Source organism: Otolemur garnettii, unplaced genomic scaffold, assembly GCF_000181295.1.
Source record: "Otolemur garnettii isolate 467f Iridium unplaced genomic scaffold, OtoGar3 scaffold00017, whole genome shotgun sequence".
NCBI classification, from domain to species: Eukaryota; Metazoa; Chordata; class Mammalia; order Primates; family Galagidae; genus Otolemur; species Otolemur garnettii.
In genome coordinates this window covers 2,341,580-2,358,407 of record NW_003852412.1, presented here as the reverse complement: position 1 = coordinate 2,358,407, position 16,828 = coordinate 2,341,580, and the positions used below count along the sequence as shown (strand labels likewise).

The 16,828-nt window shown below is 35.2% G+C and overlaps 1 protein-coding gene across 5 annotated transcripts in view; it reads right to left on the bottom strand.

The window, feature by feature from the left end:
* The window catches only part of ERBIN (erbb2 interacting protein), a 155,276-nt gene that overhangs the window by 45,110 nt on the left and 93,338 nt on the right, over positions 1–16,828 (bottom strand). For all 5 annotated transcript variants that reach the window (XM_003785877.3, XM_003785876.3, XM_003785878.3 and 2 more), the window contains exons 8-14: positions 14,338–14,401; positions 11,588–11,662; positions 10,523–10,667; positions 8,782–8,854; positions 8,084–8,213; positions 7,601–7,716; positions 5,235–5,304 (exon numbers count right to left, since the gene is read on the bottom strand). In XM_003785877.3, coding sequence (XP_003785925.1) covers positions 5,235–5,304; positions 7,601–7,716; positions 8,084–8,213; positions 8,782–8,854; positions 10,523–10,667; positions 11,588–11,662; positions 14,338–14,401 — 673 coding nt within the window. The remainder of the gene's footprint in view (positions 1–5,234; positions 5,305–7,600; positions 7,717–8,083; positions 8,214–8,781; positions 8,855–10,522; positions 10,668–11,587; positions 11,663–14,337; positions 14,402–16,828) is intronic.

Below are 16,828 nucleotides of genomic sequence, written 5' to 3'. Positions count from 1 at the left end.
ATGCCACGGCACTCTACCCAGGGGGACAGCTTGAGGCTCAAGTATCAAAAAAAAAAAAAAAAAAAAGATTCAACAATAAATCTTGGCAATGAATTGGAGTAAAGTGTAGAGAAAAAAAGTAGTTCAGGGAACTTTTTCTGAACTAAAGAACCGGGGGGAGGGAGTTGAGGGCATGGATATTTGTAGCAGACAATGGTATACTCAATTTTATGCTGGTTGAATTTGAAATATATAAGTGACAATATTAACTGGGCATTGAGCTATATGAATGCGAAGTTCAAGCCAGAACCGGATGAAGTTATTGTTAGGAATAAAGGGGATAGAGACAGTAATTTCAGGAGAAAGTATAAAGAAACTAAAGCAAAGCCTAGAGTACCACGAAGAACTCCAATGTATAAGGCACTGGCAGAAGAAATATATCTGAAAAGGAGACCGAGGAGTAGTCAGTCAAAAGGATAAACAGCAGAGTAAGGTACATACACGGAGACCATGCAGCTCTCCTACTCCACTGTTTTTACAATATTTGCTGATCATCCTCACCAAGACTGTGAGTCCTTACTACTTAGTTGAATTTATGGTAAAACAAACAAAAAAGACTGCTAGTCTTTTGACCTTTTGACATTCTTCCCATCATCTACTCCTGTCTTTGCTTCCCTTTTTGGATCACGTCATATCTCACTTCAACCACTTTCTTGCTAATAACCAAGACCTCCTTGTGCATTGTCCTTTTCTTATACCTAGCTTGGGAAAACTGTAGCCTAGAATCATTCCAATTGTGTGCTTCTTCCCATATCACACAGCTGAGCAAAATATTATCATCACAAATCTGTGTAATGACACTAATAGTACTTCAGTTGAGCTCTCAGTGTTGCTGGAAAATTCATTTATATTTCCTAAATTGTACTCTCAAGATAGAGTCTTTAATAAAATATTCTGAAAAATAAAACAAAAAAGACTGAAGAACAACTACAAGTATGGAAAACACTACATCCTAAGAGTATCATAGCGTACATTAGCCCTCCCCCTTTTACATTCAAACCCAAATTCCCCAAGTGGGTAAGAATTCCTGTAATATCTTTTAATTTTATCAGTTTTCACTCCAGTTCTCCAATCCCTCTCATATTCTTAATGTTACTCTCCACACAGCTTCTTTCCAACAACTGTAAACACACTGTCTAATATTAAAGGATCCACGTTTTTCTCTAGGTACCACTTCTTTTCCTTCTCATTGGTTATAAGAATAGCCAAAATTATGTGGCTCTATCCTATCATCTATTTGTTCCTTAAATTGCTTCAGTCCAGCTTTTGACACATTGTTCTATAATTACTTTAGTTAGTCAGTTTAAGTTGGGTAACGGTTAAACATAATTAGCCAAATATAATGAATATTTTCACATTTAACCTGAAGTAACTTTAAAACAGTATTTATTTTATTAACAACCTCTTCCCTTAGGCCACTCTCTTCTTCCTTAACTTGAAACCACTACCATCCAATTCCTCTTCTACCTCTATGGCTACTAATCCACTTGTCACTTAAATATCAGTAATCCTCTGGATTCATCCATTCGTAACACTTAAAAAATTATTTTACATAATCTCTTTTGAGAACAAAACTGCAAAAGCAGTCCCTAGAAAAAGTTAAGATAATGGACCAAACACAAACACGTATACCTTCTCAAGTCACCATAAAAGCAAGAAATCTTGTGACTAAGTAAGGAAAATAAATCTGTAATAGTACTAGCAAAAAAGAAATTGCCTTCAGGAGCAATTCTGAGGTTAGAAATTAAGAGAAAAATCAAGAACACAGTAATGACAGCCTAAAACGGGGGTAGGGGGGTGGGGGATGGGGGTGGTGCGCGGATCATGGTCACCAGCCTACTTCATATACATACTTACTTGGATTTACCAAAAGTACCTGTAACTCAACATGCTTAACTAGAACTTAACATCTTCCCATAAACATATTTTATTAACTTTTAGTTCCCTTTCCTGGTTATGACAGCAACATCCAGCTAGTCATTCAAGCCAGTTTTCTGACACTCATTTTTGCTTCTACTTTTGTCTCACAAACATGCATTCTTCTTATGTTCCAGTGATATCACCTTTTAAATTATTTCTTAAAAATATCTGCTCTTCCTCAGCCCTGTTATCATTACTTTAGTTCAAAGCAACATATTCTACTGCCTAGAGCATGGCAAGGTTCTCCAATTCAGTCTCCCCTACCTTCAGGTTTGGCATAAACTCTTGCTGAATCCATCTTTCACAATGCAAACAAAAAATTTCTTCTAAAATATCAATATGATCATTACTATTTATTCAAATGTTATGCTAGTTCCTATATCCTACTTGTACCACAAGAATCACTTCCTTCTGGCTAGGCTCCTATAGCTCAGTAGCTAGGGCACCAGCCACATACATTGGAGCTGGTGGGTTCGAACCCAGCCTGGGCCTGCCAAACAATAACAACTACAACAACAAAATAGCCAGGTGTTGTGGCAGGTGCCTGTACAACCAACAAGCTGGCAAGTCCCAGCTACTTGGGAGGCTGAGGCAAGAGAATCACTTTAAGCCCAAGAGTTGGAGGCTGCAGTGAACTGTGACACCGAGGGTAACATAGTGAGACGGTCTCAAAAACAAACAAACAAACAAACAAACTTCCTTCTCTTACTTATGGCAGTAATAAATAATTGATCTTGACTACAATGACAAAATACCCAATTTTCCTAGGATAGACACATTTTATGCCTGCTGTTCTCAAATAGTTATCAGTGGAGCCCCTTTTACTTCCCAAAGGTGTCCTATCAGACACCTTAATGACAATTTTCCACTGAGTTTGACTTTGGCTCCAGAATCTTCCAACACAATTTTTCAGGAAGCTATTCTCATAATCGATCAGAGTAGACATGAAGATTAGAGAAACTCTCATTCATCCTTAAAGTATAAATTCCTTTGTATAGCATACAGGCTCCTCTATGAACTGGTCTGTCTGTCTCTGTGGCTTGATTTCCTACCTCTTCCATCTCACAGGTTATATGCTACTAGTCACAATGATCCACTTGTAGAGTTAAGATATCTACTGGGCTGCTTCACACCTAAATGCTCACGTTCCTGATGTTCCTTTTAAACAGAACACAATTCCTCTTTCTTTACTTAAATTCTGTTCCTCTTTGAAAGGGTAATTCAGGCATTGTAGGCATGTCCTCCTTTGGAAAACTTGCCATACTCTTCAGTTCAACTCCCCATCTCTGGTCCTGAAGCCTAGTCCTATTAAGTCTTTTATCACAGTATTTTAAAATAACTTTCTAAATATCATTTTTCTCACCTTGGACACCACCCCCCAGCACAAAGCAATTGTTCAACAAATGGTTCTTGAGAATCACAAAGTGAATGAAGGAGTAAGCTGATAAATAATTGTTGTCCATGCCTTCAGAGACTCAGGAAAATTTTATTACTATATGTAATGTTCTACATAGTAAGGCAATTTATTTTCATAATTCATAATCGAACTTCTCTGTATGCCTTCTCCCTACACTTCTTTTACTGCTTCACATAGTAAGGGAAATTTTTCTGAGCTGTATCTGTTTTACTAAGTATTTGATCAAACTTAAAACACCATACAATTTGTTTTAAAATAAGTAGGAAGTTGGGAGAAAATGAGAGAACATTGTAAATACAAAGAATTTGTTAGTAGGATTTGAGTAATGCACTAAAAATTCAGCATAATTTGCTGGAATTAATTTATCCACAGAAGTGATATTGTACTAATAAACGTAGTCTATAAACAGTTTTGTAAGATCAGGAACTATATGTCTCATTCACTCTATAGTTAATAACTGACATAATGTTTTATGGGGCCCAGCAAATGTTTTTGTAATCTATTTGTAAAATTTCAAATAAAGTTTCAAAGTTTAAATATTTAGTTAAAGACTCAGCGCCCGTAGCTCAGTGGTTACGGAGGTGGCCACATATACTGGGGCTGGCAGGTTCAAACCCGGCCAGGGCCTGCTAAACAACGACAACAATAACAAAAAAAATAGCCAGGCATTGTGGCAGGCACCTGTAGTCCCAGCTACTTGGGAGGCTAAGGCAAGAGAATCAGCCCAATAGTTTGAGGTTGTTGTGAGCTGTGATGCTACGGTACTCTACCGAGGGTGACACGGTGAGACTCTGTCTCAAAAAAAAAAAAACAAAAACAATTTAGTTAAAATAAATCAGTACCACAAATAATAGGTACAGTTCAGATAAACTGCTTTAGCTCAGGAGTTCAAGACCAGCCTGAGCAAGAGTGAGACCGTCTCTAAAAAAGTAGACTGGCATTGTGGCTGGTGCCTTGTACTCCTAGCTACTTGTGAGGTTGAGGCAAGAGGATGGCTTAAGCCCAGAAGTTTGAGGTTGCTGTGAGCTATGAAGCCAGGGTGACAAAGGAAACTCTGCCTCAAAAAAAAAAAAAAAAAAAATCAGCAAATTGTACTGTTTACTTAAAAAAATTTACCGAGAACCCTTTCACACTGTTGGTGGGAATCTAAATTAGTACAGCCATTATGGAAAACAGTATAAAGGGTCCTCAAAACATTAAAAATAGAACTGTCACATAGTATGTCAAATTTTCACTACTAGATATATAACCAAAAGAAATAAAACTATTATGTTCAAGAGATGTCTGTACTTCCATGTTCACTGTAGCAGACTTTACAATAGCCAATATATGAAATCTACCTAAACATTCATCAACAGACAAATGGATAAAGGAAACACACACACATATAATAGAATACCATTCAGCCTTACAAGAAGCAATTGTGTCATCTGCAACAACATGAATGAAACGACGTTATGTTAAGTGAAAAAGCAGAAACAGAAAGACAATGTTGTATGATCTCATGTTTTTATGGCATCAAAATGACAAACTCAGGAACAGAGAAAGAGAATTACTAACAGAAACTGGTGAGGGTTAGGTGGGGTGGGTGTGAATTGGAATATATTGGTCCAAGGATAAAAATTTCAGTTAGAAGAAATAAGTTCAAGAGATTTATAGCATAGCATGGTGACTACAGTTAGTAACACTGTATTATATTCTTGATATTGCTGAAGAGTAAAATTTAAGTGTTCTCATCACAAAAAATCACAAGTATATGAGATAATGTTATGTAAGTTAGACTGTACTGAGTAAATCAGAGTACACAATTGTATAACATAATTGAAATTCTAGTAATTTATAAAATCTGAATGCCCACCTGATTATCCGAGAGCCACATAGCTGTCAATTGCTGCAGCTTTGTAAAGCTAAAGGGCAAATTCTTTAATCTGCAAGAAAAAAAACAAAAATTAAGCTTTAAAATGAGAATTAAGTCTAATGATCTCTTGAACAATGCTATATAATTACATATGAAAATAAAATAAAAAGAGAAAAAAGCCCATATATGGGTCTTTAAATAAAACATAAGGCAAAATATCACCTAGTTTGGTAAGAATTAATTTTATAGGGCAGTGCCCGTGGCTCAGAAGAGTAAAGCACTGGCCCCATATGCCAGAGGTGGAGGTTCAAACCCAGCCCTGGCCAAAAATTACCCCCCAAAAAGAAAAAAGAATTAATTTTATATTAAAATTTTATATTTAAATTAATTCTTATCAAACTGGGTGATATTTTGCCTTATGTTTTGGCTGGGAACGGTGGCTCACACCTAAAATCCTAACACTTTGGAAGGTCAAGGTAAGTGAATCATTGAGCTCAGGAGTTCCAGACCAACATGAGCAAAAGCTAGACCATATCTCTACTAAAAACAGAAAAATCAGCTGGGTGTGATGGCACAGTGCCTATAGTTCCAGCTACTCTGGAGGCTACAGCAGGAGGACTGCTTGAGCCCAAAAGTTTGAGGCTGCAGTGAGCTACAATGACACCACTGTGCTCTAGCTGGGGGAACAGAGCAAGACTGTTTCCAAAAGAAAAAAATCTATGTATGTATATAAAAATCTTAGATTGAATCAATTTAGCTGGTTAAAAAAAAAAAAGAAAAAACAGATAATCTAACAAACTCTAAAAAATCTGTTATAAAAGAAAACAAGTTAACCACTGAAGAAAAGACAAGGATGCACTAAGCAATGTCTTATTTGTATTTAGAAAGAATAAACTGGTATAGGAAGCACTCTTAATGATGGTTTGTTATAAAACCTGTGCTTCTCAGTAGTTGTGAGCTAGCACTTTCATAATCAGAAAGACTATTGTAAGCTGACAATGAGTAAAAACAAAATACAATTGTCCTTTAGTATCTGTGAGGGACTGGTTTTAGGATTTCCCCTGGATATCAAAATCCACAGATGTTTAAGTCCTTGTTATAAAATATCTTAGTGTTTGTGCATGACCTATGCATACTCTCCTTATATTTTAAATCATCTCTAGATCACTTATAATATTTAGTATACTGTAAACATTATGTAAATAGTTGTTCTACTATATTGTTTAGGGAACAATGACAAGAAAATCATCTGTATAGGTTCAGTACAGATGCAATTTTTTTCCCAAGTATTTTTGAGCCACAGTTGTTTGAATCCACAGATGTGGAACCTATAGATATAGAGGAGTCAGCTGTAATAAACATATCCATTATGTATATTAATGCTAATTTAAAACAGTATTTACTTTAGCCTTGCTACCTTATGCCTAATTAGTCTTCTGTATCTATCTTTCCAGGCAGTTTTTGACAACCTACTGCTCTACTTTGGGGGGAGGAAGTATAGGCCAAAACAGGGATTTAATAAGAAAGCAGCGGTTCTTTTTAAAGAAAATGGAAGTTAGAATACAGTAACTAGTAAAATAACTGAGTTTAAATTAACGCTTTACCTTACAAGCTATCACAAATCACCTTATCTGAGTCCTAAAAGTTTTTCATACAAAATGGGAATACCTATTGTACTATTTCAGAGGGTTGTTTTGATTTCATGTGATACTATGAAAGCAAAAGGTAAAAACACTCTACAAATGCTGCTTTATCATCAATAATATCTTTACCTCTGGAAAAAGTACAGACATTTTATTTTTAAGTTAAACATTGTTCCAATTTAGCAATTCTAGTGAACAATTTGCTCTGCACCTTGGTTTTGTTGCCCAAGATATGTCTAATTACATTTCTAGCCAACAAAATATAAACAAAAGATTAGAATCAAAAGTAGCTTTGTTCAACAGCAGTATTCAGTGATCTGACTTTAGGAATAAGAAATGTTACCATAAGGAGGCAATAAAGATTATACAGCTAAGTTGATCCAAAATGAACAGTAACAACCACAGTATGATAAATTAGCAACAGATAAAATTAGATTATATTTAAAAAATAAATATATACAGCCAGCCTTTACTTAATAGGTTCTTAAAAACTGTCATTTTCTGTGAAACAACATATAATGAAACCAATTATTTTTCTCATTTTTCAAGTACCTGCCACATGGAGTTTTGCTTAAAGTCGCAGTTTCCAAGAACCTATTGATGATATTACATAAGAAATTCCTGTATACATGAAAAGAAATAATCACTAGCTATTCTATCACATATCAAGTGAAACTTTTAATTTTATTTAAACAAACCAATTGGTGAATATGTATTACAAACCTATTGTCACTTAAATTAATGACTTTTAATTTCTGCATATCACCCATTTCCTCTGGAAGTATCTCAAGTTTATTAGAATGGAGAAACAGCACAGTTATATTTTTCCAGCTTCCAATCTGAAAGAGAAATATACGTTGGGGGTCAAAAACTTTGGCCTATTGGACAATCAACATATGAATAATATCATTTTCTAAAGTTATCAAAAACAGTCTTCATAATTGTAAAAGAAATAATGTTTCAATTTTCCACTTTTATTTATTAATTTTCATGGACAAAGAAAACTATCTAGCAAGATTTTATATTTTACAAACAGCCTTACTTTCCTCAAAAGGAATGTCTTCTAAATTAACATAGCTAGTTACTATTCAGAAAATAATAAATTACTTTAGAAAGAAAGTAAGTGAAGCCACACGGGACAGCCATAATAATGATAATCAGAAAAAGATAAAAATACAAATCCCAAACAAATTTAAAATGTAGTACCTCTGGGGGTAACTGCTGTAAGTAATTATGATCTGCAGCAAAGGTTCTTATGTTAGTAAGCTGCCCAACAGATGAAGGCAAAGCTTCAACTTCATTGAAACTACAATCCAGTTCTTCTATTGATGTTAACCTTAAATTAAAAAAGGAAATACACATTTTTAAGTTTTCCTATATATAATCCAAAATCTGAGAACATAATAATATTTGATCTTGACTTTGACAAACATAATGAAACTATTTCAGAAAACGAAACCACCAATAATAAATAGGTCTTACTGTTATAAATACACCTAATCTGTATACTTATTTAAGTATTTATGGAAGCTCTTTTAGATGGCATTTATGCAGATATCTGACAATATATATGGCATGCTGGGCAGTGACTGTGCCTCAGTGATTAGGGTGCCAGCCCCATATACCGAGGGTGGTGGTTTCAAACCCGGTCCTGGCCAAACTGCAACAAAAAAATAGCCAGGTGTTGTGGCGGGTGGCTACAGTCCCAGCTACTCAGGAGGCTGAGGCAAGAGAATCGCCTAAGCCCAAGAACTGGAGGTAAATGTAAGCTGTGATGCCACAGTACTCTACTGAGGGCAACAAAGAGAGACTCTGTCTCTAAAAAGAAAAGAAAAGAAAATATATATGGCATACTGAACTAAAAGTAAAATCTTCAAGGCTATAAACATTCACAGAAATCTTACCCTCCTATGGAGTCTGGTAGATACATTAATTGGTTTTCATCTATTTTAAGAGTTGTTACATTCTTCAATGAACCTGTTAAGAAAAGAAATAATATACAATTTTCAGCTTAAAGAAGAAGCAAGTCCACTAAAATTCAGTGTGAGACATACTACATTTGACAAGAATTAGAACTTTCTTAACCAACTTATCTAAAGAGACACTGACACCATCCTCAACCCCAACTCTATTCCCTTACTTTGTATTTTTTATTTTTACCCACACCACCATTTATACATTCAATGTATATTTACTGGAATGTAAGCTTCATGAGCATAGGACCGCCACCTCCACCCCACTGGCAAATATGGAGAACAGTAAGAGTAGAAACTCTTTGTCTACATTGTTCACTGCAGTAGCCCTGTTTCTAAAAACAAAGTCATGACACAGGGAAGACACACATAAGACATACTTGAACTAATGATCAAAGAAATGTAAATGAAATACTTTATAATATATGTATAACAAAGTATTCTATGTATATGAAATACTAAAACAGTAAGATATCATTTAATTTTAAAACCACAAGTATTGATTAGAGTAGAATCAGAATGAATTTTCAAAAATGTAGTCTTAGCTAAAATAACTAATTCAATTGAGAAATGCTTTTAAATATTTTTGATTTTTATATTAAAACAGCACAAAGATGCCAAGATCAAAATTTTTGATGCTTTCATCAAAATAATTCAATTATCTTGATACATCAACGACACAAACAACGACACAAATACAGACTCAGTAATAATTATAGCTCTCTCAGGATTTTCCAACTGGTCTGTTTTCTTGTCTTTTTTTTTTTTTTTTTTTTGAAACAGAGACTCAAGCTTTTGCCCCTGGGTAGAGTACCGTGGCATCACAGCTCACACAATCTCCAACTTCTAGGCTTAAGCGATTCACCTGCTTCAGCCTCCCAAATAGCTGGGACTACAGGCACCCGCCACAACACCTGGCTATTTTTTTGTTATTGTTCGGCAGGCCTGGGCTGGATTCAAACCCACCAGCTCTGGTGTATGTGGCTGGCACTTTAGCCACTTGAGCTACAGGCGCCGAGCCATGTTTTCTTGTCTTAATGTCCTTAATGACGACACACTGAAAAAACCTACTAAATAAGGACTATAATCAAAGAATTAAACCAAATTCGGATAAATTAACTTTTTTTTTTTTGAGACAGGGTCTCACTCTGTCACACACTGGAATGTAGGAGTGCAGTGGCCTTATCATAATCTCACAGCAACCTCAAACTCCTGGGTTCAAGCAATCCTCCTGCCACAGCCTCCCAAGTAGCTGAGACTTCAAGCATGTACTACACCCCACCAGGCTAATTTTTCTATTTTTTGTAGAGACAAGGTCTTACTCTAGGTCAGGCTGCTCTCCAAACTCTTGGCTTCAAGCAACCCTCCTGCCTCCGCCTTCCAAAGTGCTAAGATTACAGGGGTGAGCCACTATGTCTAGCCTAATTTCTTTTTAAAGAATTTAAATTTTTTAGTTATAAAAATGAGACTTCCTTGGACTAAATAAAAACATAGGTAACATCCACAAGAAAGTAAACTGTATAATTGATCACATCAAGAGAAATTCAACTAATATCTGTTACTGTGGTAGTACAATAAAATTACCTCATAACAAATAAAGTTCGAGATTATATAGAAGCCTTGAATTTACTTTAAGAAAGGTTAATTACACGAATTTGAAAGCTATACAAACCAATAGTCTCAGGCAGTTGTTGAAGTGAATTGCTTGATAATAGGAGGTCTTGAAGGTTTTCACATGCTGAAATTCCTTCTTCAATCATTTCAATATTATTTTTAGAAACATCCAAATATGTCAGCTGTTTCAAACTACCAATAAACTATAAGTAAAAGAAAGAAAATCTAACAACTGTCAATATTAAGTAATTTGCAAAAATTAACAAACCTGATACCAAGTTTTAATTCAAAATTAAATACTAATACAAGAAAGAGGATTCTCAAATTATTTTTTATTTTTATTTTTTTAATGTTGCTCTGTCACCCAGGTTGGAATATAGGAGCATGATTGAAGCTTACAGTAACCTCATTCTCCCAGACTAGTAGAATTCTCCTGCCTCAGTCTATCAAGTACCTAAGGACTACAGACATGAATCACCACACCTGGCTAATTTTTGTTTTATACTTTTGTAGAAACAAGGTCTCACAGCGTTGCCCAGCATGCTTTCAGCCTCAGCCTCCCAAAGTATTGGGATTACAGGTGTGAGCCACACCTGGCCCAACTTGTTTTTAAAATGCCATTAGTAATGCACTCAGTAATAAGCTAAGAACTCCTGCTAATTTCAGCCTAGCAGAGCGATAAAGAGCATATACTTTCCTCTGGGAATTCAGCTGTCTATCATGTCCTGATGAGAAAGCATGCACGGGGATTCTTACAGCTTCTTTAAAAATGGGAATAAACAATTTGTCAGTCTTTAAAACAGAAAGTTTATGGAAAATGTCATAGTTTATTCTTGGCAATCTGAATTAGGATATAGATTCAATTGGTATCACTGGCAAAGACACACTTCTACAGTGTTAAAGAGACAATTTTGCAAAAGTTTCTTATGGCAATTTTCAGAATTTAATCAAGAATGCACTCACAGTAAAAATAAAAATATAATTTGCTTCTGTTTAGGAAAGAATTAAATAGCAATCCTTTTTGTTTTTTACTAATTAAAAGTAATTTCAAAATGTACCATTCATAAAAACTGCAAAGGAGAGACAGCAGTAAGTGAAGCCACTAAAAATTTCATATACATACCCCTGGAATAAAAGTCAGTCTATTACCATCCATCCAAAATTCTTTCAATCCACTTAATTGTTCAAGTACTTCAGGCTATTTGGACAGAAGTGGGGAGGGGGGGAGATACCCAAATAAGTTACGTGAAGATAATTATCTGACAAAAGAAGCTCTGAGGATTTCTAATGATAACTTTTAGTTTCAAAACATTAAATAAAGAGGAAAAAATAGGAAAAATAAAAAAGCAGAGGTTCTGGAGGTGAGAATAAAAGTTACAAAATTACAAAGCAGAAATGTAAGCCTTTCCACTGCATTACAGTTACTACAGTAACATTATTAAAGAGACATTCCTTAAGAATAGATTGAATAAAATTCATTTAAGCTTTGCACTACACAATAGAATTACGTATTTTTTTTCTTGAGACAGAGTTTCACTCTGTCACCCTGAGTAGAGTACCATGGCATTATAGCTCACAGCAACCTCAAACTCTTGGGCTTGAGTAATCCTCTTGCTTTAGTCTCCTAAGTAACTAGGACTACAGGCACCCACCACCACATCTGACTAGTTTTTCTATTTTTAGTAGAGAGGAGGTCTTGCTCTTATTCAGGCTGGTCTCAACTTCCTGAGCTTAAGCAATCCACCTGCCTCAGCCTCCCAGAGTGCTAAGATTATAGGTGTGAACTACAGCGCCCAGCCAGAAGAAATAAAAATAGCACCTCTACTCACTGGAGGTGTATAATAAAAACATACTCTCAATCATTATTAAAAAGATATAGCATGTTAAAAAAAACTTAGGAAAATCACAAAAATATTTCCTGATAACAATTAAGAGGGAGAAAAAAGGGAACATACATCCTAATGTCCAATAACAAGAAAATAAATGAAGGTATAACCATATGACAAGAACATTCTGTTATTTAAACTGCTAGAAACAATTTGTAATTTTATAGCAGAAAACTGCTTTTACAACAAGGTGTTGAGGACCTAAAAATTAATCCAAATGTTGTGGTAGACTTTGATATCCAGGCAAAAATCTGCTCTTAGGCATTGGCCCTTCAAGGGTGAAGACTGGAATGCCTTCCTCTAGGTTATTTCTGTCACTTTACAAAGCCATGTCCAATAATGATCATGTGATGGTAGAGTACCATCATATCTAATCACTGTAATAACAGGAGTCATACAAAACAAATATGTCATTCAGATCTATGTTAACATAATACTTAGTAAGTCCAGAGGTAAATTGGATTTTTAAAATTTGCTTTTGTGCTACATTGCAACTCTATTACTTATTTTTTTTAAATACATAATATCAGATGACCAGATTGGTATATCAATGATTTTGAAAGCTTATTGGATTCTGAAATTAATAACTCTTGAATTTCCAAATAGTTAATATTTCCAGATTAATAAATATATAACACGAGTAATAAGAAAGGTCATAATAGATAATTTGGGAAGTATAGCATGGATTTTAGAGAAAATGTGAGATACTCCAAACCACCATGGTATAATACAGAGAAATACTATAACAAACAGTTCTAAGAGAGCTTGTGTTTAAGGCTGTCATTTGAAAGATATCACAATTTTAAACAACAAATTTGTAAACTGATTTAACAAAAAATCAGAGTCTCATTTTGTCACCCTCAGTAGAGTGCTGTGGTATCATAGCTCACTGCAACCTCCAACTCTTGGGCTTAAGTGATTCTCTTGCCTCAGCCTCCCAAGTAGCTGGGATTGCAGGAGCCTGCCACAACGCCTGGCTATGTTTAGAGACGAGGTCTTGCTCTGGCTCAGGCTGGTCTCGAACCTGTGAGCTCATAGCAATCCACCTGTCTCATCCTCCCAGAGTGCTAAGATTACAGGCGTGAGCCACTGCACCAGGCTAATTTACCAATTTTAATGATGATGATAGGTTGATAAATTTCTCTTTAAAAAATTTAGCTAATTTTCTGAATTCTCTTAGAAAACTCACTGAAGGGTGGTGCCTGTGGCTGAAAACTGCCCTCCCTCCAAAAAAACTCACTGAAGACAAAAAACTGATAGTGCAGTTAGCATATAAAACATGAATAACAAAGAGGTCTTGTTACCACCTCTAAAGTAACAGTTGTTTCACTCAATGATTTTCTCCATAGTTATTAAGTAAAATTATAGAGAAGTATCCTACCACTGAGTATCCAAGGGAGTTATTTTTGACACTGAGTGACTTTACCTGCTGTATTCTCTGTTTCTTACTTTTAGTGACTCATATTTTCTGCTTCCTATGCTAAAAAACTTTTAGGTATCTCTTCCATGGACCACTCATTAATTTTATATTTTTTTGTTGTTATGTGAGGTTTTTTTTTTAAGAGACAGAGTCTCATTTTGTCACCCTCAGAGTGCTGTGACGTCACAGCTTACAGCAACCTCCAGCTCTTGGGCTTAGGAGATTCTCTTGCCTCAGCCTCCCAAGTAGCTAGGACTACAGGCACCCACCACAACACCTGGCTATATTTTTGTTGCAGTTTGGTCGGGGCCAGGTTTGAACCCACCACTCTCAGTATATATGGGGCTGGCACCCTACTCACTGAGCCACAGGCACTGCACCTTATGTGAAATTTTTAAATGTCGGCTATGATTATGTTTTTTGTCTGGAAAGTTCTGGCTAAGAACTTTCATAGTTCATACTTCAAAAAACATTTATCTCTCTAATTTTTAGGAGAAATCATTATTTTCACATTTTGTTGTTGATCAAATGTAAGAATTACAGATAGTAAGACTGATGAGAACTTACCACTTCCGTGAATTCATTACTTCCCAAATCCAGTCTTTCTAGCTGGGTCAGTCTATTCATGGTTCTATTCATAATGGAATAATAAAGAATTAAGCATACAAAAAATCTCAATTACATGGAAGCTTTCAGATTTCACAGCTAAAATATTCTTAGGCAACATGTAATGAAGTATGGGCTTTCACATGTTGACATAATAAAACTGCTAATTTTCTTTTATTTATTTATTTATTTTTATTTTTTATTTATTTATTTATTTATTTATTTTGAGACAGAGCCTCAAGCTGTCCCCCTGGGTAGAGTGCCGTGGCATTACAGCTCACAGCAACCTCCAACTCCTGGGCTCAAGCGAGTCTCCTGCCTCCACCTCCCAAGTAGCTGGGACCACAGGCGCCCGCCACAACGCCCGGCTATTTTTTGGTTGCAGCCGTCATTGTTGTTCAGTGGGTCTGGGCTGGATTCGAACCCGCCACCTTAAGTGTACGTGGCTGGCACCTTAGCCGGTTGAGCTATAGGTGCCAAGCCAAAACTGCTAATTTTCTAAGAAAAATAAGTCACATTTGATTTCTAAATAAATTATCAATTATTCTCTATTTTGGCTTCTCAGTCTTTTCATTTGTATTCTTAAGAAGTGACTGCAGTAAATTTAAACCCATGGGCCAGATATGAATAATGAGTTTCCAGTTTTTCACAAAATAAATTTTCATATAGTACAAGTCAGCTAATAAATTAGACTATTTGGAAGAAAATATAAGAAATTGCTACCATAATTCCAGAAAGACTTTTTCAAGACTACTCATATATTTGTAAAACTTCGTAACTATTAATTCCAAAAATTTGTTCTCAAAATACTAAGAACAGTAAACATTACATTCCTCCTTACATTTCAAAATAATACTTCATAAGTCACAGATAATTAGTAGATATTTATTTTTACTAAATAAATCAATCTATTTAATAAATATAGATTTTATATTTATTAAAGCAATATGCCATTTTTTTCTTAAGACAGTTTCACTTTGTCACCCTTGGCAGAGTGCTGTGGCATCACAGCTCACAGCAACCTCCAACTCCTGGGTTTAGGTGATTCTCTTGCCTCAGCCTCCTGAGTAGCTGGGACGATAGGCACCCACCATGATGCCTGGCTATTTTTTGTTGCAATTTGGCCGGGGCCAAGTTCGAACCTGGCCACCCTCAGTATATAGGGCTGGTGCCCTACCCACTGAGCCACGGGCACTGCCCAAATATGCCATTCTTAATTCCTAACTTAACATCAACATGTCTTTGCAACTATAGGAACTTGAAAAATATACAAACTGGTTTTATAGTAAAATATGTTGTATTATTTCTCCCTTCACAAAGGCACCTTGTGAAACTAAACTAATTGCTAAGTAATTCGAATATTTATGCTCTTAAGTTGGTATTATTAGAAAAACTGATTACTTAATACATTGAGATATTATCAATTATCCACGTAAGAAACTCCATGTTAGCAAAATATAGTTATTACCATATTATTAGAATATTACATTAACATGTTAATACTTTGTAAATTAACATTATTTCAAATCAACAGACACCTTACATTATGGCACAAAAATAGACTAGTTCTAGCTCCTAAAACTCAGTTAAAACATTTCTCCAGCTTTTTAGTGAAAGAATATAAGAAAACACCATGATTATAATGACATTGTTACTGACTAAATTATAAGGAACTAGTTTTCCCCAACCTTTACATTTTAAACATGTCATTCTCCTACCAACCCTGTAATTTGATTCATCTCACAATGTCAATTTTTTTTACAAAATTGCTTTAACTTAGATCTATTCACAAGTACTATAATTCTATTTCCCTTACTCATATCTGCCTTTATCCAGAAAACCTGTAAGTTCTAGCTTCCTAGTTTATAGCAAAGCAAAAGGTGTTTCCAGGATCTTTCTTCAGATATATAAAATCACATGCTGTAACAGTAAGCTCCCACGTTCAAATAAACGATACCAGGTGGAGATGTGAAAACTGTAAAGAAGAAAATGAAGAGGGCAGAGAAAGGAACTGAAAGAACAAAACATAACCTCACATTTATTGATTCAATAGTTATAATGAAAGATGGAAGAAAATTCAGAGGCAGCAATGGGGGTGATTTGTAAAAATAAAACATAATAGCTTTAGAAAAGGTTACAAAAATAAAAGGCAATGCGTTGGAAAAATTCAATTACAGGTGATGTCCTAGAAAAATTAACTTTTACAATAATTTTAGGAAAATGTGAATGATACACATATGTAATAAAAAAAAGGAAACATAAAGTCAAAAAAGTGTCCCCACCTCAACTTTCTATAGTTAATACCAGTAACTTTGGTACTACTCATATACTTTACAAATCTCAGAAACAAAATGCATCTTAGAAGATTCAGCTTCCGGCTCGGCGCCTATAGCTCAACCAGCTAAGGCACCAGCCACGTACACCTAAGGTGGCGGGTTCGAATCCCCAGCCC